The 26110-nt window shown below is 42.8% G+C and overlaps 1 protein-coding gene across 10 annotated transcripts in view; it reads left to right on the forward strand.

Annotated features, from left to right (window-relative positions):
* The window catches only part of KAZN (kazrin, periplakin interacting protein), a 563875-nt gene that overhangs the window by 518722 nt on the left and 19043 nt on the right, over nt 1–26110 (forward strand). For 5 of the 10 annotated variants that reach the window (XM_069741499.1, XM_069741502.1, XM_069741501.1 and 2 more), the window contains 3 exons: nt 9554–9724; nt 14384–14467; nt 24117–24263. In XM_069741499.1, the coding sequence (XP_069597600.1) occupies nt 9554–9724; nt 14384–14467; nt 24117–24263 (402 nt within the window). The remainder of the gene's footprint in view (nt 1–9553; nt 9725–14383; nt 14468–24116; nt 24264–26110) is intronic. The other 5 variants (XM_069741503.1, XM_069741507.1, XM_069741506.1 and 2 more) reach the window with 2 other exon arrangements.

The following is a 26110-nucleotide window of genomic DNA, read 5'->3' on the forward strand; positions in this document are numbered from 1 at the left end:
CCAAGGTTGCACGAGCGCCTGTGCTTGCTTTGAACAGTCATTTTGTGTTAACAGACTCCCTGAACATGCATGCTTAGATAGCCCAAGAATGCAGATTTATTTAATAAGGGGATAAGCTCTTCATAGGTGCATGGATTGCAGTTGCACCCAGACCTTGGAGCGTGAGAGATCCAAAAGGTTCCCTTTGGCCTATAAGAGACTAGCATTATTAAAGACCAGTGATGGTTGGTTAGGTCAGTGACTGCCTGGCATTTCTGGTGAAATAAAGAATTCTTCACTTCTATTTGTAACGTAAAACATTTCTCCTTAATTTTAATTTTATTGCTTCCGGCTTTCAGTCAGAGGTGCGGTTTCAGTCACTGCTCAGTACACCGCCCCGGCACTGACTGACAGCCGTCTAGGCAGCACATATGTACATTGCCGTCTGTCAGTGCTGGGAGGTGCTTACATCTGCTGCTCACGATGTACTGATAAGTAACTGAAGCCGTAGTGGCCGCCGTGCCACTGCGACTGAAAGCTCCAGGCTGCCGGAAGCAATAAAGTTAATTTTCACTTGGCAGCCGCACGGCTTTAGAGCACTATTAACCTGCAGATTAACCACGTATCTGAAGGTTATTAACGTTTTTTTACTTGATCAGTTCCCTTTAAGCCTTTGGAAAACATGAACTTTAAAAATAAAATGCATAGTCTTTGTATACAGGCCATTATCTGTAGGTGAGAAACTTGAAAATGGTCAATTCTGAATGTCTGAGTATTTACGTATAAAAGTGATATTAATGGATCTTACCTGTCGTGCCTTACCTGGAGCAGGTTGTACCCAGTCATGCCTCGTAATGACGGCCAGCGGCGGACAGAATTAGCTGCTCTGCATCCTAACGAGGAATGAGAAAAACCCTCATTGTGTTGCTCAGAGTAGACTGATGAGCGTACGGCGTGTTAAGAACAAAAAAAAAAAACAGGTTTTATGATGTTTCTTATAACCACCATTTTGTTGCTTTTAAAGTACAGCCTCAATGGCAAATTCTGCCATATTGACCCCTTCCTAGTCACATTACTATATTACCATAGCAACCAGAGCGCAGCTCTTCTTACCAGAGCGGTGAGGTAAACTAGGCCTCTGGTATCTTTCCCTGCCGGTTGAGTTGTATCTTTGTGGTGGGCAGCAGTGTTGTGCATCCATCGTGCCGTATTCAGACTTTTGTTAGTGGAGGCCTAAGAACTCGCCGGCTCTTCAGACTCGCACCACTGTGGTGCCGATCTGTCTCTAGACCTTCTCCTTCCAGTAAAAAGAATACATGTCTGTAATGGAAATGGCATAAAACGGGATGCGTGCCGAATGGCACGGAATAATAACCACATGTTCAGACACCCATCATTGGTGCAGACATTCAGGAGAGAATTATGAAAAACCAGTAGAAATGGCTGCCAAAATGATCCCGACAGACGCATCTCACCAGAACGACTATCCTGTAAAAACCACAAAATGGGGATTAGGGTGGTTTTTCATGGCCTATCATATATGAGAATTCTCTGCATTCCACACCCAAAAAAACAGACTTCTATAAAGTTTTCCAGCCTCACTTCATAGCAACCAGTGAGATTCAAATTACTCAGCTGAGATAGGGATTAAGTAAAACTAAATATATATCTATCCAGTAGAATTATTATACCGAGCCCAAATGTGATGTGACGGCATGACACTTGGCAGTCCAGGAGTTATGATTTTGTTAGGACTGTCCTGTCAACAGGACCCCCTGGGGTTTCGGTGGATCGCTGCGGTAACGTGCTGTACTATTGTTTGAGGATCCACTGACCGGTCTATCACTGCATTTCCTTTATTGGTCTAGTAGGAGTTTTATTAAAAACAATAGTTTCACTGATTTTTTTTTTTTTTTTTTTTTTGCTTTTTATAATTTTTCTTGAAACTGTGCAAAACATTTTTGGTTGATTTGTCTTCACTGTTTTAGAAAACTAAAAATCGATGTAAGTGGCTTTCAAACAACTGCTCTTCCCCAGTCTATTTGCCTGCCTTCAGCTGCGCTGTTATCAGAAAGCACTAATTTGGAGTACAGATGATGGCAGTGAAGGGGTCAGCTCAGCACTTGTTTCACTAAGGCCTCATTCACACGTCGGTGATTTTTCTCATACACTACAACAACAAAAAATGTCCTAGATTGATCAATGTTTCTTAGTGTCATCGCTTTTTGGTCCGCATCGCTTTTTGGTCCGCATCGCTTATTTGGGCTGCATCGCTTTTTTGGGCCGCATCGCTTTTTTGGTCCGCATCGCTTTTTGGTCCGCAGCACTTTATTGGTCCGCATTGCTTTTTTGGTCCGCATTGCTTTTTTGGTCCGCATCGCTTTTTTGGTCCGCATCGCTTTTTTGGTCCGCAGCACTTTTTTGGTCCGCAAGCACTTTTTTGGTCCGCAAACACTTTTTTTTGGTCCATATCGCTTTTTTGGTCCACAGGACTTTTTTGGTCCGCTTCTCCATTAACTAGTGTATGGATAACTGACCGCAAACGGATGGTGTTGAGTGCTGTCTTTTTTTTTTTTACTTTTTTTTTTTTTTCATGCATCCATAGCCTTGCATTGTGGATCCGACACTCAGATCAGTATCCGTCTCCGAATCGTGTTCCATGGTCAGGCCAGCAGCTCTTCCAATCCAAGTGTGACGGCTTCATATATTTCTAGGATCCGGAGAGCCGTGGCCAGTCCGAGATTATGTTCCAATCTCAGTACGGTTTACGCGGCTTTCTGACTGCGCCCTAAAGACCACACCTAAAGGAGCAGATGGGCTGACCCTTTCACTGCCAGCATCCGTACTCCAAATGAATACGTTCGTATATTAATACAGCTGAAGGCAAATAGACTGGGGAAAAGCAGTGTCTGAATCCACTTGCAATTTTTTTCTTTTTCTTTTTTTTTTAATTTACAGGAATGAAGACTAACTCCTAATAATGGCTGCAGAAAATAATGTACGCAAATGACTTGTGTGGTTTATTTTGACTATTTCTGTAGCACCTTACCACGTTAGTGCTGTGCTGTTTTATAGGAGAATTGTCACCTTTAATGTATTGTTTCAGGCTGGCTCCTGCTTTTCTACTAACGTATTCCATTTATCAGGCAGCCATGTTAATGTTGTTGCCCTGGGATACGAATGAGTTTCTCCGCATTCCGCGTAATAGATAGCAGAATATCCAAAGAGCAGCTTGGTGTCATCTCCTCGGGCAAAAGGAGAGCGGAATAAAAAAGAGCAATTTTGTCTGCACCCATGAATACACAGCAGAGCGGGAGAATGGAGTGAATATAAAATCAAGGTTTTTAATAAAAGTTGCTGGAGCGAATCCACAAACTAATTAAAGTTGTTTAAAATTCACGAAGCCCCTCGAAACACTAATGCTATCACCATGTGCGCGGAGACTGTCAACATATTATCGACCTTTGTTGCTGACTCTGTAGTTGGTCTCTTTATAATTGCCACGCCGGCCGCTATAAAGCCTCGTAGGTCAGCTGCAAGTCAAACTGGCCGCAACTGACTGATGTCATCTGAAAATATTACCTTAGAGCAGTGGTTCTCAACCTTTCTAATGCCGTGACCCCGCAATACGGTTCCTCATGTTGCGGTGACCCCCAACCCAAAAAATAATTTTGGTGGCTACTTTAAAACTGTAATTTTATTAGTTATGATTCGGAATGTAAATATCTGATATGCATTATGTATTGTATTCTCATTGCTACAAATCAAACATAATAAATAATCACAAAAACAATTACCGTATATACTCGAGGAGGCTGCGGCACCGAAGATCAGCTGTCTGGGGGAAGGAGCGGGACGCTCCACACGCCGGGTGCCGCTCCATCTTCCCGGCGTCTCTCCACACTGACTGTGCAGGTCAGAGGGCGCGATGACGCATATAGTGTGCGCGCCGCCCTCTGCCTGATCAGTCAGTGCAGAGAGACGCCGGGAAGATGGCGCCGAGGAGCTGCAAGCAAGAGAGGTGAGTATGTGTTTTTTTATTTTTTTTATTGCAGCAGCAGCACAGATTTGTGTGGAGCATCTATGGGGCAATGGTGCAGAGCGCTATATGGCAGAGCTATAGGGCAACGGTGCAGAGCACTATATGGCACAGCTGTGGGGCAATGGTGCAGAGCACTATATGGCAGAGCTATGGGGCAACAGTGCAGAGCACTGTATGGCACAGCTATGGGGCAACAGTGCAGAGCACTATATGGCACAGCTATGGGGCAACGGTGCAGAGCACTGTATATATGGCACAGCTTTATGTGGAGTATCTATCTGGGGCAACGGTGCAGAGCATTGTATATGGCACAGCTTATACTCGGGTCGGCTTATACTCGAGTATATACGGTATATGTTGAGAAATATTTATTACGAATTCCAATAAATAACATTTCACCATGGCATACCATGGGTTTAAATATAACAGTCTGATGCACACACATGTCGGCGCCACATGTTTAATGCGGCTGTCCGAGATTGACAGTGGCATGGCATTTAACATGCGCCATACATGTAAGGCGGATGTTGTGAAGGGGTCAAATATCTCAGGGCGCCTTCCCCACTGTGTCACCTAATTTTCTGTGTGCCCCTTTCTCCACAGCGTCACCTAATTTCCTGAGGGCCCCCGGGCCCTTCCCCACTGTTTCATCTAATTTCATGAGGGCCCCCTTCCCCAGAGGTGAAATGGTGGGAGAGGTGATCCACAGTAAATTAGGAGACAGTGGGGAAGGGGGAGGGGACCACAGGAAATTAGAAATTTTCTATGGGGGACCCCCACCTTGTTGTGTCACCTTCAGATTGCAGGGGGGCCTCCCATAACTGTCTCAGTGTCTCAAACTTTGCTGCAGGCTGCCTGCAGGCATATTTTACTTACACCTTACTGACTGGCTGCGATCATCCAAAAAAATGTGACGTCCCTCAGCTCCAGGCAGCCTCCAATCATAGTATTGCAGACAGTGCGCTCGCCTGTGTGCCTGACCTGTGGTGTGCTGCTTGGGCAGGAGGACAGATGACCAATCACAGCACAGCTCATTGAGGTGTGCGGTGACCTGTGAGGTCACACAAAGAAAACTAATGCTGATTGGCTGCTCCTGCCTGCATCTGTCAGCCAATCAGCATTAGAATACACCCTTAGTCCAGACTCCAGTCAGACCACAGAGTTTTATTGATGAAGAGGCGGAGTCGAGGGCGGGCAAAGTAACAATAAACAGGTCGGTGATGATGAACAGTGCAGACTCAGTGCAGACAGTGCGTCGTGCGGGTGGGTGCGCGTGTCCCTCCCTGTCTTCTCCTCTCTGACTCTGAGTCACACAGTCAGCTGTTTCCTCGGACTGTGCTGTGTGCTGGCTGAAGTCACTGAGGTCGGCACTCGCACCACGCTGTGCACGGGCCGCTCTTATCAAGAGCCTCTGAGCACAGACTCGGCGTCGCCGTCGCAGGCCAGTGCGAGATGAGTGTGTGTGATCATTTCAGATGTGAAGGAGCGAGCAGCTGCCGCGCGGCTGCTTGCACAGCACTTCACATTCTTCAGTACAGCATGTGCGCCGACCGCCGGCTATAATAATAAACTGTGCACCGCCGCATGCAGGGCAGGGACAAATGAAGGAGGCAGGGGCTGGGGGATTCTCCGGTGTCCCGGTGCCCCAGTCCGAGCCTGCATACGGGGGAAGGTGGATGGGGAGGTGAGAGAGGTGGCGACCCCTGTGTTTTGGTCGTTCGACCCCCCTCGGGGTCGCGACCCCCAGGTTGAGAACCGCTGCCTTAGAGGAAAGGAATTGCATGAATAGCGATCCGTTCTCCATTGAGCATAATGGAAATAATGAACAAGAATATTGGCGCTGATTTGGTCCATTGTCCAGTCCGGTCCTCTGAACTACTTCGGTCTTTACTTTTGCACCTGACATCCCGGCTCCCACTTGTGCTTACTAGGCCCCGAGATGTTGAACCTGATGTTGAATGACACCTTGACGTTCAAGAACGCCATGACGTTGAGGGGCCTAGGAAGTGTAGGAGATGCCCAAGATGCCAAGCACCCCGAAGTGGAAACGGGTCCTCTACCAGATTCGTAGGAGTTTGAGGGTTCAATTTTATTTGTCAATATGTCATAAGTCTCCGCAAAATGGATTTAGAAGGTAATGTGTCTGTACAGCTGTTCCGCTGTAGGCCATTGTGAATGAAGACATGAAGAACATCCGTGTACAATGGAGCGATTCTCCTAAAATGGGCACAGAGCACCTTTGAGCAGAGTCTGGCCCCTCTTGTGCCATCTTGCTGTTGTGCCATGTACAGGTGGCAGCAGGTTGAGTGCACATCTCTGTGTATAAAATTCCCAGCACTAATTTCTTAGCTTTAAGCCATTCCTGTTGGGGTTTCGATGCCAAGTTTTTGTTCCCACAGGAATGTTCCTTTTTTAGTAAACGATGATGACGTCTTACCTGCGGTGAACAGAAAACTTAAAGGCAACCTGTCATGTTGGAAATGGCCTGTGTTCTGCAGGCGGGATGTTATAGATCAGGATGGAGATGAGCAGGTTGATATACATTTTTTGTTGGAAAATTTTCAGTAAAATTTTGCCTTTTATTCATTGAAAACCTTGGTGTTTGTTTGCATAGGAGTCCATTGGGTTCTCCTAGTCACTGACTGAGTCTTCTCGCTGACTGTTCATGCAGAGATAGCTGTCAATCACTGAATGTAACCGCCCACTGGACTCTTATTGAGTAGGACCACCCACAAGACTCCTCTGCTTACAAACTCCAGGGAATTCAACGAATAAAATAAGTTATACTGAATCTTTTCCAATAAATTTGTATATCCTTCTGCTCAGTTTCTCCTACTTTATACCATAGTGTCCACCGATCGGATGCATGTACAAAGTGATTAGGTTCCTTTCAACTTTATGAACTGATGTTATTACTGGAACACTTTTCTATAAAGGTGTTGTCTGATAAATGGCCTCTGTCCATAGGAATATGGATGTCAGAAGTCGTCTCCTGATCACCTAGAATAGTGACCCTCTGTCACTTGTTCTGGTGGTCATAACACCTCCATGAATGGATAGCTACTGAAGGACCATTCTGCCAAATATCCAGTGACATGAGAACTGGGGATGGAGGTTGTTTTTTTGCGGGGGTGGGGAGTCAATCTGTCTTGATTTTTCTTTCAAGGTCATGTATAGCAGCTGTTCGTCATTTTTATATACATGACATAAACCAGGAACATCTGGAAGCCGTTCCCTTCACCCGGGGACTAATGTTTCACTGGTTGATATTAAGACTCCTTAGCAACATGAAATTTCCTTGGTGCTCTGTAATCCCTTTCATTCCACATTTTACATGCTTGGCATTTTACCACTGCAGAACGTAATCCAGGCTACTGCACAAGATTGATCATTGATTGTTTACGGCACAGAGGAGATGGTGCACCCACCCACCAAGTCCGTCTAATGGTATAGGTATGGAGGAGATGGATGCCAAGCAAGTAGGTGGGATGCTGCCGAGATCTTCCGCCATGCCATGAGTGTGCACCAAGCGTCTGTGCTTGGTTTGAACACATATTTTGTTCTTATAAACTCCTTTTTAAAGCGGTTTTCCAGTCTTGAGACTCAAGTCTGCAGTCACTTATATGACTGCAGACTTGTGAATCATCACAGCACGCACAGTGTGCTCTGTCAGGATTCTCCGGCGCTGGGAGCAGGCGGTCCTATGACCGCAAATACTTGATTTGCATACTTCCACCCACCTTCCAACTAGACTTGTCCAGCCTCCTCTCAAGTCACTAGAATTGAGCGAGGTTGTGCATGTCTAGTCTGCATGTGACTGCATACCTACAAATCACATACTTGTAGTCACACGGCCGGCCTGCATCATAGAAACCTGACTCTGCACGCTGTGAGGATTCACAAGTCTGCAGTCACATAGTGTAGCTGCAGACTTGAGCCCCAAGCCTAGACATCCCCTTAAAGAAATGTAAAGCACCTGTTTTTTCTAACGTTGTCATAGTCAAGCACCAAAAAGTGGCTGCGGGGAATGTCTTACCCTGCCCCTGCATTTTATGGGCACACATGCAGGCATGCATGCCTTAAAAAAATATATAGTGCTCTACCTTTTTCAAGAAGTTACGGTAAGTACGGCAGGCAGTATTTTAACAAAAAGAAAGACACAGGTCGAACTTTTAATGTAGAAGTATTCCTTAGCAATGACTGCCACAGATACCAGCGCGTTTCACTTTTCCTTTTTGCATCTGAAAGCTGCAATGTGTTTAATTGCTTTCGACTTTCAAAGTTATGGAATTGACGGTCCATATTCTCTTGAATCTGTTTTTCACTCCTCAGAGTGACGCTTACCTTTACATACAATAGTTCTTTTTATTCCGAGGCCATGCATTCTGTTTATTGACCGGTTTTGGACAGTTCGCTCTCTTCATGCGGCATATTGAGCCTTAGCTGGTAGATCGTTCACAAGCGGGAGAAATTAATATGAAACGAGCTGTGCGTAGTTTTAGTTTTTTTTTCTATTATTGATGGTTCCAACATGGTCAATTTGGAGCCGGTCATTGTCTATGAAGTAACTGAGCCAACTCTCTAAAGCCCGGCAGTGTAATTGAAGGCACAAACTCGCTCGTTCTTTCTGCACCACTTAATGAAAGAGAGACAAGTAATGTTGTAACGCTGCAAACCCAGAAGCCCATCTCTTCTCTGAAACTGAGCGAGCCAATAGAGGGAGGCCCACCGGACCTGAAACTGTTTGCATGACATCTAAAATCTTCACATCTTCTTGCTGACTGCCGCCATTTACGTTTCCTATATTTATCCACATTATTGTCCATTTAAAGGGTAAATTAACCTTCTTTTCATATCTTTGCAACAGCTTCCATGTTATTGTTCCCTGCTGCCAACCATCTGGGTAGAGTAGGGTTTGAGGGCTTTGCAGTTTTTTTGTTTTTTTTTTTAAGGTGGTCAAAATGGCAAGTTTTGTAGTGAACTACTTCCGAAAACTGTCTCCTCCTTTTTGGGAGTTTTTGGAGAATTTTTTTTCTACCTTGAGTGGTTCTCAAGTTATCAGTGTTCTGGAAGAGTTTTCTTCTTTTTTTTTTTTTTTTTTTTATTTCCCCTACTTGCAGCCTTCTGATTGGAAGCTGCCTATTTCGGAGCAAGGTCTTTCCTACCGGACATTTTTCAAAATCTAATGCAGACAAAATCCTCAAGACATTGAATATCAGAGTGGTTTTACAATGGAAATGAGTAGAAAAAGTCTAAGTTCAAAGATTTTTTTTAAAGTGATTTTTCAGGTGTTTTTGAAGCTAACCTTCTCCATAAAAATGACTGTACACGTACCCTAAGTTCGAATCGGTCTGAAAAAAGTCGATACATATGCACAATTCATCCTGTGTATTTACCGGGAAACCTCTCCATACTTTGAGTGTCTTTGGCGTTGAGAGGGGCATGAAGAACCCTAATACGGTAATTAAATGGGGCTATAGATGGTATCTACAGGTCATCCTTTTTTTTTTTTTTCCTCTTTCTCCTTTTCAGGAAAGTGAAGATGCAGTCAAGGTTTTAGCAAAAGAAAAAGATCTTTTAGAACGGGAAAAGTGGGAGCTGCGACGCCAGGCCAAGGAAGCAACAGACCATGCCAGTTCTCTTCGGTCACAGTTGGACTTGAAGGACAATCGGATCAAAGAGCTTGAAGCTGAGCTTTCAATGGTGAGAAATAAAATACATTTTTCTCTTTCAACCCTGGTGTTCTCCTCCTGTCAGCCATTTACAGAGAGATATACAGTGCATTTTATTGCCAACACCCAGTCACCAATAACCTTCAACACTAAAACCAAGGGAATGCCGCCGTGCTTAGAGTTCAGATCGATTCCTGTAATACTTATGTCTGTAATCAGGAAAAAAAAATACATTGTGTTAATGATTAGTTACATAAAATGACTATACACAATTAAAAATATTTATTAGTACGTTGTCAAGTCACCGTAGATGTGGCACCCTCTGTAAGTCATACTATCGCCAATTCTGGGATTAAGACTGTTTTACTACTTGAAATACATTCTATGATCGTATCACATGGGGATTCTCTATAGAATAACTGTTACGTTTCGGTCACAATGACACAAAGGGTAAATTGTTGAACTTGCTGGGTTCCAAAACTCCCATTGACACCTGATCACATTTGGTCATCTCTCCATGAGAATCGGTGCTTGGACTTTTTTCAGGGTACAGGTGGCCCAAGTCTATAATTCCCCTTAAACTCAGTTCCTCTAGGACTCATTCAGACTTCCATTTTTTTTTTTAACGTACGGGTAATGTCCATGATTTTCAAAGATAGAACTTGTACCTATAGGTTGTTCACATATCTGATTTTTAGTTACTTGGCAGATAGTGGTCCACGCAAAATTATGGAGAAAAGTCCGGCATTCATACACGTATCGAGTCAAACTCTGCAATGTTTAATTCTATGGTTCCGTGAAAAAATCAGACAGCACCCTGATGACATTCAAGTGCTGTCTATTTTTTAATGGACTAATAGAAGTTGGAGAAATGTGTTTTTTGTTTTGGTGGGTGGATTTCTTCTAGAAAAGCTGAGGAAATTTGGACCAAAATAAGGTGACATTTTTCAGAAGCTCTTGTCAAAAACTCTGATGAAACTGTCCGTGTTTTTTTTCGTACGTGAAAAAAAAATTGGCTGTCAAAATGAGGCCTTAGACACTGTTAATTTTCTATCCCCAATTTGTTTAGAATATACAATAATTTCTTCTACAGCCAAACCATGGTCTACTGTAAACTATAAGAGCTTTGTATGTAGGCCGTAGACCCCTATCAATTCCATTAAAGGAGTTTTCCACTTTAAAAAACGTGGTGCCCAAACCATTGTAGACAAGTAAAACCGAGAACTTGCCCATCCCGGGTCCAGCGTCATCTCTCCACCACGGCTCCGGTCTTAGTGTATTGTCTGCAGCGGTGATGTCACAACTATAAAGCACATCACCGCTGCAGATGTTCAAAGGCTTATGTTGTCTACATTAGCAGAACTAGTGAGCTCAGTGATTGGCTGCAGAATGTCACCGCTGCAGACAAAACACCAAGACCAGAGCAACGGCAGAAAATTGACGCAGAACACAGGGAGGGTGAGAATGATCTGTATTTGCCATTTTCGCATGTCTCCACTCTTTTGGGCATTACATATTTGAAAGTGAAAACCTTTTTAAACAGGAAAGAAATATATCTTGGTACCGTGTTAGCCAGTAGATAGAAAAATATTTAGAATTGAGTCCTCAGTGGTTGATACCTTTTAATGGCTAACTGAAAAGATAACAAATTGCAAGCTTTCGAGACTACATATGTCTCTTCATCTTTTCCTGATGAAGAGACGTATGTAGTCTCGAAAGCTTGCAATTTGTTACCATCTTTTCAGTTAGCCATTAAAAGGTATCAACCACTGAGGACTCTCAATTCTAAATATTTTTCAACCTTTTTAAAGATATCTTGTTTCTCTCTGTATATTGGCATCATCTGATTTCCTTTCCCTTCTCTTTGCGGTACTTATGTAGCTCTTCTTGCCCAGACTCGGAAACTTATTTTAATGGAGTCCGGATCCTGAATGAGTAATAACTGATACATCAAATTTCATAGACTGTTCCACGATTTCTCTAAAAACTGGCTTGAAATTTTAGTTGCTACACGCACCCCCTGTCTGAGGATATTACCCTTGAATGGTGGGTTTCTCTTGAGTGCTTGCGTTAATAAGACAATCCCCGACCAAATCAAACTGTGAAACTTTACTGATCAGTACCACACACGCAGTCACATCTATGCTTAACCGTTTTGGTCACTTTTTGCTCTACAAATCACTGGTTGCAAAATTATGGCTTGAGCACAAAATCTTTGTGGTTTCACTACACACAAGGTTACACTATTACATTGCAACACCACTTCTCACCAACATATTTACCAAAACTTCAATGACCAAGATAGGGACATTTTAGTCTACCACAAGGAAATGCCCTCAACCTTTATATATATACATATATTTATTTCATGGGTTTGTCCTAGTAAAATCCGTGCTCTTGGTAGCCTTCTGGAAAATATGGCTTGGGCCTTAGATATACTCCTATCGTCCAGAGCACTGCCTTTGCCAACCAGGCCCCTCTCTCAGGACCTTTTGGTTTTGCTTTTTATTTTCCCAAACTGTTATCTCAAAAGCCTTATTTTTCCATGTCTTGGTCCTCCACACTACAGCCATAGTATCTACATCTTTTATGGACAACCAGATTCAGTCAGATGTACCACACACCTGAGCTCACCAGGCCATGCTTTAGACCTCTACCCCACCAGATGTTCTCTACAGCTCCTGTTTTCTAGTCCTTACACAATTACTTGACGACCCTGATTGTAACTAGGTGTCGGCCTTAAGTTCTCGCTTTACAACTCCCTGGTTTTCTCCAAACTGACCTAACCTCCACAGCCACAGCAGACTCCTTGAGATCCAACTCCTTTTAGTGGTGGCCTGCATTGAACATTGCAAAGTACCCTCCTTTATGGCCTTCCTCCCTAACCCCTCACACACGTCACTTAACTTGCGGTTTTATCGCATGATAATCTGACTCTGATCAGTTGAACTGAGTTTATAGGACATTTTCAGTGGTCTGGTATTTGCTTCCAGCTCAGGCCTTCCTAATAACATAGTTGAGATTAGCTTAGAAGTTTAGTCCTCCCAAAGGAGCCATTTTGCTGAGATCTTAATCAGAATGTTTTATAGTGATCCACATTAACTCTAAGATAATTGGAGCTCAGTTGGTTCATAATAAGGCGACATTTCATGCAATTATCCATGTAATTACTTACTCTCTTATTTTCTACATGGTTAAAAGTCTGTGTATTTTGTATACCTTCTGTAGGTCATGGCTGCAAAGTCCTAAATAGAACTGGGCTGACACTGGGGTTATTAGGTGGAGTTTGAGCAAATTTTGACATAATGCATAATTCTCATTATACAGTGATTTGCATGTTTTTGCTAATTATAAATTTATCCACCAAGTAAATTCATTTCCTAATCAACGCCCCAAAAAAGTTCTTCTTATCTTAAGTACCGTATGTCTCTTTTCACTGGAACTTTTTTTAGGACTCATCAGGAAGACATCGTTAACGGGATTTACTCTATCAATGTACAAGGAGTAACAATAGGGCAAACAAAGGAATAACTTTTCTCGGAGTGTCCAGATCTCCTTTTGTACCACTGAGAAATTTATTAAGTATAAGTCTCCAACATAATGTTTAAAAAAAAAAAAAGTGCCACCAACTCTTTACTTAGCAGGAACTTGACTTAAGTGATGCTCCACATTTGGGTCAATTTTAGAATTGCCAAATTTTAACAACTCATTAAGTCAAGGCTCTGACATAAATAATAGGTCCCCAATACAACAGATCCATTGGAAGACAGTCCAATTTAAAGCTGGGGTTGGCCAACCAACTGACACGAAGATCTATTCATTAAAGCCCACCATACTCATTAGATGGCTATTGGCCGAATGATGCTTCGGTCAACAGCCATCTCAGCCGAATTGCCCATATACAGAAGCGCTCAGCATGTGTCCTCTACGAGAAACCCGCCAATTTACCGATCGACAAGCGGCTTAGCTCTAGGAGAACAATGATTGGCAGTCTCAAATTGGAAATGCATGATTGACATCTTCCCCAACCATCAGTCGGCCGGCGCCCCATACATGAATTGATATTGGCAGGTTCGGCCAACATTAGTCTGTTTATGGAGGCGTTAAGCTTATTGATAAGTCTTATCAATCACATGTCCGGTTTCTGTGCAATCAAAGTTGACAGGGAAATGTTCTGTATAGCTGGAGGATGGATTCAAGTTCTCCGGTGGGTCAAAGGAAGCCATTCTGACAATGATTGAAGGCGTTTCTTTCTGTTTCCTAAGTCATCAGATTTCCCTTCCAAGTGTCCAAATGGTTTTTGAGAAGTTAAACATTATTTGAAAATTGTTTCCAATGGTAGAATTTTACTGTAAGACCATATGGTTCAGATAACACTCGTAGAAACTTGGTTACAATCTTCTTTAATAAAGTGGGAAAAGTGTTTGGTATCGAAGACGTCAACGTCGTCAAATCTTCATGCAAAGTAAAGTTCTTTTGGTCCTCAGTCTTTTATATATAAAATGCTCACCTCAGAATAACATTAATATATTTCTATAATTTAATGTTTTTTGTAATGTTCCTGGCTCACATATGTCCCTTACAATGCATTCAACATGTCTCTTTACTCTCCTCTCCCATCCCCTTTTCTTGTGGCTTAGTTTAAAGTATATCCTAGTTAGATTATCATGCTTGTGACCTGTTTCTCCAGATAACAAAGTGTGTTGCCCAGAGAAAGGAATACCGTGTTTTTGATCACTACATTGAGAAGGAGCCCTCCACAAGAGGGATAGCGGTAAGATTAAAGTTATTAGGGAAAACACCTCTTCTTTTTTCTCTTTTTTTTTTTTTTAATCCAATTTTTTTGTGCCCTTTTTTCTTTTAATTTTTTCTTTATTTGTTTGTCACCTTCTATCATCGGATAAATCTGCACAATTGTTATGACTAATATATGCACCTCTCCTCCTGAAATATTCACCCAGTTGTTATAACACTGATGGGAATGAGTCAAAAAAGTTGATAACAATGGGGAAGAGTAGAGGAGGGGGGGGGGTATGTGTGTAGCTGCCCATGAAGAAATTCTGTCAGCTGATGTAAGAATAAATTTAGCTTTTATACTTAAAGGGTAGGTCACCAAGACCAGATCGGTAGGGTCCGGGACATGTCCACCATTTTCAGCTCTATTGGGGTTGGATGTTAACTGTACATGAAGCTGGAACAGCACAGGTCCATTCACCGTGTAGAGGCCGTCGCCGAAAAATGCAACTCTACTCCTATTCAGTTGAGTACAGTAGGGGCACCATGTGGTGCACCCCTACTGGTCTGGTATTGATGACCTATTCTAAGGGTAGACTTTCCGAGGAATAGATCTTGACATGTGCACAGCCCCGTAGAATAACTTTGGACCGAAAATACAGCCATGCGCACGAGCCCTAAGAATGGATCATCAGTATCACAAGACTGAACAATCCCCTTTAAGGTGTTATCTGTTTAAAATTCTAACAAATTCGGGAAGAATCAATGTTGTGCTGCTTAGATAAAATACTCAAGGGCTTGTTCAGAAATCTACAGTGCTCAGACTTTATTCCCCGAGCAATTTACAATCATGTTGGAAGAAAATTTTGTACTGGTCCCCCTTTTTTTTTTTTTGTAGTGGGAATCCGTGTTTTTCCACCATTATTCCTATATTCTAATTCAATCAGTCCTACCTAACAAAAAAAAACGGCATATTACAAGTATATTGCCAAGTAGGTAGGTCAGACCGCAAATATGGGTCTTCTGTACTCATCCCCACAAATGGAATACTTACGTGACAGCACTTTTATATACAATTACTAGAAAATATATGTGGCATCTATGTATAAACTTCTAACTGATGTCCTCCAGTCTTGTAATTTTTGTACTGTTCATTATTGAGTCACTACTGAAAAATCGTACTTTTATATAAATCAAATCAAAATGCACTTGCAAGGAAGAAAAAAAAAAAGTTTGGGATAAAAATTTGAAAGGGCTTATATTCGTTTTTGGTTAGTGGACTGATACAAACACTAAACGTGTTGTGAAATTCCGTCTCGGAGAGTCTGCAGCTGCAGCGGGAGATACACGGCACCACCTGCTGCAATAAATCTTAGCAGCTTTTTTGAGGCCAAAATTTGAACAAAATGGGGTACATTTATAAAATTACAAAAAACACATACATTGGACATCGCTTCTGTTCATGCAGACACTATGAAATGTTCAAGTCCAGCAAAATTTTTACTTAAAGGTATTATCCAGGTTTAGAAAATCATGGCTGCTTTTGTCCAAAAACTGGTGTCCATAGGTTGTCTGATTTGCAGGGGCAATGTGCTTTGAAGAGATTCACAGGAGACTTTTTTTTTTTTTTTAATTTTTGGTTAGAGGGGTTTTCCACTTCATTGAATATTGATAACCTATCCTACGAGAAGTTATCAGTGACAATATGGTGATCTGACACCTGGCGTCTCCATCGATTACCGTATTTTCCGGATTATAAGGCGCACATAAAATGTTGAGAATTTCTCAGAAATAGAAAGTGCGCCTTATAATCCAGTGTGCCTTATATATGAACCCGACAGTAACATAGTAACATAGTTAGTAAGGCCGAAAAAAAGACATTTGTCCATCCAGTTCAGCCTATATTCCATCATAATAAATACCCAGATCTACGTCCTTCTACAGAACCTAATAATTGACAGTAAAGAGAGAGGTTCATACAGGATCCTTTACCTCTATCGTGGGCGGCAGGGGTCGGCGGCGGCATACCACAGCACACACCATGCTCCTCCCCCCCGTGCGCCTATGAATTTATTCTTCACTTGGGTTTTTACAGTATCCATAAATCAATTGAGCATTACGGCCACCGTAGTCAGGAGCCACACTGAGTGATACTTACAGCTCTGTGCGCAGGATCCTTGCAATATATCTGTGCTTTAGCGTTAACTATACCCACTACCCCAAAAAATGCCTCCTGTTAAGAGACATGCTTATGATGCAGGTTTCAAGCCTAAAGCTATAAGTTATGCAATAGAGCATGGAAATAGGGCAGCTGCAAGAGAATTCAACATTAATGAATCCATGGTGCGTAAGTGGAGAAAACAAGAAGATGCCCTCCGCCAAGTAAAGAAGACCAAACTGAGTTTCCGAGGAAACAAAGCAAGGTGGCCACAGTTGGAGGACAAAATAGAACAGTGGGTTATGGAACAGAGAAACGCAGGTAGAAGCGTCTCCACTGCCTCTATTCGACTCAAAGCCACTGCTTTAGCACGTGACATGGAGATCAAGGACTTTCGAGGAGGTCCTTCATGGTGCTTTCGTTTCATGAAAAGGCGTCATCTCTCCATTCGCACCAGAACTACTGTGTGCCAGCAATTACCAAAGGATTATGAAGAGAAGCTGGCCATTTTCCGCACCTACTGCATAACCAAGATAAATGAAAAGAATATCCAGCCAGAACACATTATTAACATGGATGAGGTTCCCCTCACTTTCGATATCCCCGTAAACCGTACTGTTGAGAAAACAGGGACCAGTACGATATCTATACGTACCACAGGAAATGAGAAGTCATCTTTCACTGTAGTTCTCGCTTGTCAGGCTAATGGCCAGAAACTACCACCCATGGTAATTTTCAAGAGGAAGACTTTGCCTAAAGAAAATTTTCCTGCTGGTGTCATCATTAAGGCTAACCCAAAGGGCTGGATGGATGAGGAGAAGATGAGTGAGTGGCTGAGGGAGGTCTACGTCAAGAGACCTGGTGGCTTTTTTCACAAATCCCCATCCCTATTGGTCTGTGACTCGATGCGCGCCCACGTGACCGATACTGTCAAAGCCCAAGTGAAGAAAACTAATTCGGAGCTTGCTGTCATCCCTGGTGGATTAACCAAAGAGCTCCAGCCGCTAGATATCAGCATCAACAGGTCATTTAAAGTTAAATTGCGAGCTGCATGGGAGCATTGGATGACAGAAGGTGACCACACATTCACCAACACAGGGAGGCAACGCCGTGCGAGTTATGCCACTATGTGCCAGTGGATCGTGGATGCCTGGAAGAATGTATCAGTCTCCAGTGTCATCCGAGCTTTCAGGAAGGCTGGAATCACCACTGAAGAGCCTAGCAGCAGCAACGAGACCGACTCGGATAATGAAGAGGAGGACCCCATGCTTGATTCCGAAATCGCCCAACTGTTCAACTCCAACACTGAAGATGACGGATTTGATGGATTTCTGGTGGAGGAATGAACTGGAATGAACTGAAAAAGTACGGTAAACGTTTTGATTTGCAATTACAGCTGAACCAGTTGCAAGTTATTGTTAAAAAGTGTAATAAATTTTGACTTGCAGTCTGAGCAATGGTTTATTTAACGCTGCGCCTTATAATCCAGTGCGCCTTATATATGAAACAAGATTGCTTATAAGGCGCTCATAGAAAGTGCGCCTTATAATCCGGTGCGCCTTATAATCCGGAAAATACGGTAGCTGTTATCACCCCTAGCAGCAGAACATCATGACCCCATACAGTGTTTTTTGGCCGCTCGCAGTGATAACTGCTGATTATTGGGAGTGCCAAGCATCGGACCCCAGGATCTAAAGGAGTTGACCTATCCCAATGATGGGTCATCAATATTACCATAGTGAAATATTCCATTAAGGCCCAAACTTCAGACCTCTGCCGATCTACACATTGGAGGAGCCTTGATGCACCTTGGTCTTTTTTTTTTTTTTTCTTTACGTGTGAACAGCCACTCGTCCGTACAATGGTTATGCCTGCTCCTGCAGTTTTTCCCATTCACTTTATACCTAGTGTATGTTAAAATACAAAAATACAATTCTTCATCATACAACATCCTGTGTGGAGAATTGTAAACTCCATTAAGAAAAGGGAAACTTAAAATGTTGCCACTCTGACACTTGAATGGGGATAAATTGCAGTACCAGACTTCACCCATGGGTAAGAGAGGCGCTGTTTCTAATATATATATATATTTTTTTTTTTTTTTTTTTTTTCTTTTGTTTATAGTACTGTGCAAAAGTAGTAGGCAGGTGTGGAAAACAAAATATTGCATAGTAAAAATGCATTAAAAATAGAAGTTGTTAATAGTTTTACTTTTTTTTTTTATCAATTAACAGAATGGAAATCTAAATCAAATCGATATTTGGTGACCGCCCCTTTGCCTTCAAAACCGCATCAGTTCTTCTGGATACAGTTTTTGAAGGAACTCAGCAGGGAGGTTGTACCAAACATTTTGGAGAACTAACCACAGATCTTCCGTAGATGTCGCTTGTACAAATCCTTCTGTCTCTCCATGTAAACCCAGACAGACTGGATGATGTGAGATCAAAGCTTTGTGAGGCTGTATCATCACTGCCAGGACTCCTTGTTCTTCTTTACACTGATGATAGTTCTGAATACCCTTGGCTATATGTTTTGGGGTCATTTTTCTGCTGCCAAAGACATAATTGGAGTCCTATGGGCCCCAGGACAAAATTTGAACATGTTGATCAGGTGCATGGGTTCCTATAAAGACATTTTTCTCCTGACCGCATTAAAAAAGAAATACAGAATAAAATATAGAAATAGAAAACACCGCAATAAGATAATTACTAAGTAATACTTCTGTATAGTATACTAGTTGCCAAATAAATATATTATCACCCTATTGTTACTGAACAAGTCCACTATCCCAAAACTAATACACCAATAATAAACCACCTAAGAGGTAGATGCCGCCACACCATGACAATATATTGCCACCATAGTCTCTGAAGAGAACTGTCATCCTGCTACTGAACAAAACACACAATACCAAGACCAATAAACTAATATCACATAGAAGGGAAAAATCCCACCATACCAGGACCAGACCACATTACCACCACATAGTAATCGAATAATACTACCATACCGATAACTATCAAAAACCACAGTACTAATATAACCACCAGTGACATTATACATAGGAGCTCTGTAGATAGTATTTAATGTACAGTGATAACCCCATACATCTTCAGTAAAGATGAAAAAATACATTTGAGTGGAACTGAATTCTACTCAAAATTTTTCAAAAATCCACATTTACCAAAATGCAGATTTTTTTTTTTGTTCACTTTCGCATGCATTCAGCGAAATGAGCCATAAAAAGCCATCCAAATTTTAAAAAAGGTCCCTATACTCGCCTTATCGCTCACTTCTATGACTCTGCAGCCTGTTCAGTCCTCGCCGCCGCTTCCGATTGTCTCTGCTCCCGCTGAAATCTCCAAACCAAAGGCAGCATTAATATATTCTGAGTATACTATTGTGAGAAAATGCTCCAGCAAATCAGTAAAAATATACTTTGACGATCCGGACAAGTCTGGTCTCCGTCTTTGGTCTCAGGCCGGCTCTTCCCAGCGCTGCTGCAGCCGATTGACAGGTTTCTCCTTTACATCTGCATAGGGAGAAACTAATCAGCTGCAGCAATGCTGTGAAAAGATGGCTGGTGGCGGCTCCAGGCTAGTCTGAAGATCGGCAGCGGAATCCTAGCCAGAGACCAAAGTATATTTTCTCGGAAATACCAGATTCAGAGGATAATATACCTTGCTGCAACTGTGCAGCCAGGCTGTGATTCGACCAACAGCAGCGTCGTCCTCCATAGTCAGGTGGGTGGTGTGGCACAGTGCGGTGATGCCGTGCGTGTCGTAGGCAGCGCATGACATCTGCTTGGCGCCTCTAGTAGGCCGGTGACTTGTGTAGGTATAGTGTTGTGGGGAGCCAGGAGCTCTGTTCCACAATAAAAAAAAAAACGTGTGCAAGGGACATGTATACCCAGAAGAGCTGATGCGGTTTTGAAGTTAAAGATTGGTCACACCAAATTCAGATTGATTTAGAGAACTCTAGTGCTCAATTTGCATTTTTATATTTGATAAACTATTAAAGGGAATCTGTCACCTACTTTTTCGTATATAAGCTTCAGCCACCGCCATCAGGAGCTTATCTACAGCATTTTGGAATGCTGTAGATAAGCCCCCGATGTAACCTGAAAGATGAGAAAAACAGGTTAGATTATTCTCACCTGGGGGGCGGTCCGATGGGTGCCGCGGTCCGGGTCCGGTGCCTCCCATCTTCATACGATGACGTCCTCTTCCTTGCTTCCTGTCGCGGCTCCTGCGCAGGCGTACTTTGTCTGCCCTATTGAAGGCAGAGTAAAGTACTGCAGTGCACAGACGTCGGGAAAGGTCAAAGAAGCCCGGCGCCTGTGCACTGTAGTACTTTACTCTGCCCTCAACACGGCAGACAAAGTACGCCTGCGCAGGAGCCGCGACAAAAAGCAAGGAAGAGGACGTCATTATATGAAGATGGGAGGCGCCGGACCATGACGTCCTTCGGACCGGACCAGACCGCCCCCCCAGGTGAGTATAACATTTCTTATCTTTCAGGTTACATCAGGGGCTTATCTACAGCATTACAGAATGCTGTAGATAAGCCCCTGATGGCGGTGGCCGAAGCTTATATACGAAAAAGTAGGTGACAGATTCCCTTTAAGTGCATACAACCAGACTTAAAGGGGACCTTTCACCAAATTTTCACATTGAACTGGACATGCATTGTAATCGGTGCTGCAGTTCAGATAATATTTGACACCCTAAATACCGTAGTTCAATTTTATTTTTTAAGTCCAAGTGGGTGTTGCCAGAGAGATTTCACTGGGGAAGAATATATCTTCCTCTTTCTGACACTGACCAATTATAAGCAAACAGTAACAAACTGGGGAAAGAACACCACCCCCCACAATAGCTTAGAACAGGCTCGGCATAAGACATGCATTGCCAAACAGTCTGCTGTCTTCACTGTAGAGTGATGTGCTGGAGCACAGCACACCTGAGTGTGATTAACTGCTTTCTGCTCTTATCTCTGACAGCAGAAGAGCGGCAGTACTGCAGAGCTGAGTTTCATTATAATCACTTCTAGCGCGTCTCCTCTCATAGTGCTGCCAGCTCTGCCAGTCATGGACAGGCATCCACACGCTAGGGTTAAAAAAAAAACCAAAAAAAAAACATGCCCCCACTATAGCACAGAATACTCTCTGTGGGGACATAATGACAGTGTCTGCTCACTGCACAGCAGACCAGTGTGTTTGCAAACTTTCTTCTCCGGAAGTCAGTGTGTGTGCGTTGGAGTGGGGGTAAGTACAGCAGATTTGGAATCATTATAGTTGCTATGGCAATGATAATGTGTATTTAGTCCTTTCAATAAATCTAATTTGAATTTGGGGTGAGAGTTACTAGAAGTGTTTGTAATGAAACTACTTCTACAGCAGTACTGCCCCTCCCCCCACACTTACTGCTGGAGATGAGATGTGAAAGCTGTCGGTCAAAGTGAAGCTGTCAGCAAAAACCTGCTGGCAACTTCCCTTTAACTATGTTATACCAGAGCAGCATACTGTAGAGTAAAAAATCCTCATCGCTGGAATTGCAGACACTGTCTTTACATCATGCAACTCTGATTATATGTAGCAACAATCTGGTGACCGATTCCCTTTATTCACACTCAAGTCTGCTGTGCTCCAGCACATGTCATCACTGTGCATGATGAGAGCAGACGGTTTGTCAGTACACTCCTCACATTGAGCCTATTTTAACCAATTGTGGGGTGTGTTTTTCTTTTCTGTGTGTTGCTGTCTGATTGGTCAGTGTAAGAAAGAGGAAGTACACGCCCCCAGTGAAATCTATCTGGTAATGCACACAGGGATTTAAGAATTAACTATTTAGGTGCCAAATACTTTGATCACTAATATCTCAGCAATGGAAAAGTGAAAATTAAAAAAAATTGCAGGGCAGAATTAAACACTATATCATGTGTCCAATTACACATGAAAAGTTTAGTCAAAGGTCCTCTATATTACATGTATGTCCCATGTCGTAAAGGGGTTAATAATCTGACAACAAAATTTAACACGCTCCGGAAAGGGGGCACGTCACTCCACACTTCCCTCAGCGCGTCCGTGACATGATTGCGGGGCGCCGATGACTTGCCATGACAACTTGGGGGTCTGTTGATTGAGGTCCTCTAATGGGACTATTAAATAGTGAAAGTTAAAAACTTTAAAAATATTTATGAAAAACATAAAAGCACAAGTTCAAATCGCCCATATTTTAACTCATTAAATATAAAACAATTTTTTAAAAACATATACCTATTTGGTATCGCTGTATTCATAAAAGTCCGATCTGTCAAAAAATAAAATACTGTAATCTGATCAGTAAGCAGCATTAACAAGAAAAAAAATCAAGATGACAGAATTGCTTTTTTAGCCATCGCAACATTGCAATAAAATCCATTAACAAACAATTAAAACATCGTATTCACCCCAATATGGTATCACTAAAAGCGTCAGCTCAGGGAGCAAAAACTAAGCCCTCGCCCGGATCCCAAACATTGAAAGCGTTACTGGTCTCAGAATATTATATCTGCATAATAGTACTGGCCTGGAGAATCCTATTGCCAGATCAGTTTTACCATATAGTTAGCGTGGGAAATTTAAAAATAAATTGTGAAATTGCACTTTTTTCTCTTTTTTTTTTTTTTTTTGCAATTTCAACCTACTTGGAATTTGTTTTCCCCCGCTTTCCAATGCATCACATGTTAAATGGTGTCATTCGAAAGTACAATTTGTCTGGCTATAAGCAAGCTCCTCTTTTATGTCTATGTGGACAGAAAAATAATACTTATGGCTTCTGATGGAAGGGTAGGAAAATCGCCTAGGGGTGAAGGGGTTAAATAACTTATTAGAAAGGTAGAAGGAAAGTGCAAAAGGTTCCCCATCTTACAAATAGGTGAAGGTATGTCTGCTCAATCTTGCAAATATGGAAGTGTTAGTGGGTGCGGGTGCTCATACTGTCTCCCCCTGAGAATGAGCGTCTTTCTGCATGCTCTAGACCAGACCGGCACAACATGTGGCCCGCCAATGATTTCCTGGCGACCCGCAGACAATCAAGAGACTCGTCAAGTATCCCGTCTTTGAGAAGCGGATATATTTGGATACATGCGTGATGGGATGGGGCAGAGGAGCGCGTCAGCTCCCTCCCCGATGTACAGCAGTATGATGATGTCGTCGCTGGGCTGCTTTCACCGCAGTTCATGTGCAGGGTATGGGGAAGGGTGTTACTGTGAGGGCATATTATGGGCCAACTGGGGGAAAATTGTGAAAAGAGGCACAGTATAGTGAGGGGCAGTTTGTGTGTGTGTGTGTGTATATCATAGAGCGGAGCAGTGTGGGTTAATATTTTGGAGTGGGGCAGTATTGGGGGGATATTATATAGAGGGGCAGTGTTGGAGGGATATTTTGTGCAGGAAGCACAGAGAGGGGCAATTATTTATTCAGGGGCACAACATTGGAGATATTTTTATTTTATTTATGGGGCATTATAATCATGCTTTTATTTTTAAGGGCACCGTGTCAGGAAGTGCTGCAGAAGACCGGAGGAGAGGGAAGTCTGGAGAAATGAGCTCTGGGCGTGAAATCTCGCCATGGCGTCTGTACTACACGGATACAAAAGGGATGACTATTTCAATTAGAGAAGATGTCGCCTATAAGGTACCTGGATGTAAATGTTTTTCTGATACTGCCTGCGTCTCATCAGTACTGTGATTCCGGTATGGTTCGCAGTTTGATGATTGCTGCTAACTCCTTGCATCTCTGTACCATTGTTAGACATGCTGGAAGTTGCAGGTTCATGTGATTCAAGTGTATATGGTGCTAACCTTACACTTCAATTGATTGCTGTATTAAACGTGGTGCTGCATTCATGTACTGACTGTGGTTCTGGTGCTGAATTCATGTACTGACTGTAGTTCTGGTGCTGCATTGATGTACTGACTGGTTCTGGTGCTGCATTGATGTAATGACTGTGGTTCTTGTGCTGCATTCATGTACTGACTGAGGTTCAGGCGCTGCATTCATGTACTGACTAGTTCTGGCGCTGCATTCATGTAGTGACTGAGGTTCAGGCGCTGCATTCATGTACTGACTGGTTCTGGTGCTGAATTCATGTACTGACTGTGTTTCTGGCGCTGCATTATGTACTGGCTGTGGTTCTGGCACTGCATGTACTGACTGGTTCTGGCGCTGTATTCATGTACTGACTGTGGTTCTTGCGCTGTATTCATGTACTGACTGTGGTTCTGGCACTGCATTCTTGTACTGATTCTGGCTTTGCATTCATGTAGTGACTGATTCTGGCGTTGCATTCATGTACTGACTGTGATTCTGGTGCTGCATTCATGTACTGACTGGTTCTGGTGCTGCATTCATGTACTGACTGGTTCAGGCACCGCATTCATGTACTGACTGGTTCTGGCGCTGCATTCATGTATTGACTGTTTCTGGTGCTGCATTCATGTACTGACTGGTTCTGGCTCTGCATTCATGTACTGACTGGTTCTGGCTCTGCATTCATGTACTGACTGTGGTTCTGGTGCTGCATTCATGTACTGACTGTGGTTCTGGAGCTGCATTCATGTACTGACTAGTTCTGCCACTGCATTCATGTAATGACTGTGGTTTTGGCGCTGCATTCATGTACTGACTGGTTCTGGCACTGCATGTACTGACTGGTTCTGGCGATGTATTCATGTACTAACTGTGGTTCTTGCACTGCGTTCATGTACTGACTGATTTTGGTTTTGCATTCATGTACTGACTGTGGTGTTGCTGCATTCATGTACTGACTGGTTCTGGCGCTGCATTCATTTACTGACTGATTCTGGTTTGCATTCATTTACTGACTGTTGTTCTGGTGCTGCATTCATGTACTGACTGTTGTTCTGGAGCTGCATTCATGTACTGACTGTTGTTTGGTGCTGCATTCATGTACTGACTGTGGTTCTGGTGCTGCATTCATGTACTGACTGTGGTTCTGGTGCTGCATTCATGTACTGACTGTGGTTCTGGCATTGCATTCATGTACTGACTGTGGTTCTGGCATTGCATTCATGTACTGACTGTGGTTCTGGCACTGCATTCATGTACTGACTGGTTCTGGTGCTGCATGCAATTGCTGACGGTGATTCTGGTGCTGCATTCATGTGCGGACAGTGGTTCCGGTGCTGCAGTCATGTGCTGAAGGTAGTTCTAGTGCTGCATTCATGTACTGATGGTGGTTCAGATGTTGTACGCATCTAACAATCCATAACGTGCTTCATGGCTATGTTAACACTGAAAAAACTCTTAAAACTTAGTTTTGAGATTGAGGAATAATTGGTGAGTTTCTGTAAGTTAGGTGTGTGGGGGTGTTTACTGTTTACTCTGAGTTTTTGGAGCCAAAACTGAGCAGAAACTCTCTAAATCCAACTAAAAAATGCCAAACTTGGTTCTGGTGATTTATTAATGTACCGTCGGTGGTTCTGGTCATTTGTTCATGCAAGTACCCAATTACTTTTTTT

This window comes from Ranitomeya imitator, chromosome 10 (assembly GCF_032444005.1).
Source record: "Ranitomeya imitator isolate aRanImi1 chromosome 10, aRanImi1.pri, whole genome shotgun sequence".
NCBI classification, from domain to species: domain Eukaryota; kingdom Metazoa; phylum Chordata; class Amphibia; order Anura; family Dendrobatidae; genus Ranitomeya; species Ranitomeya imitator.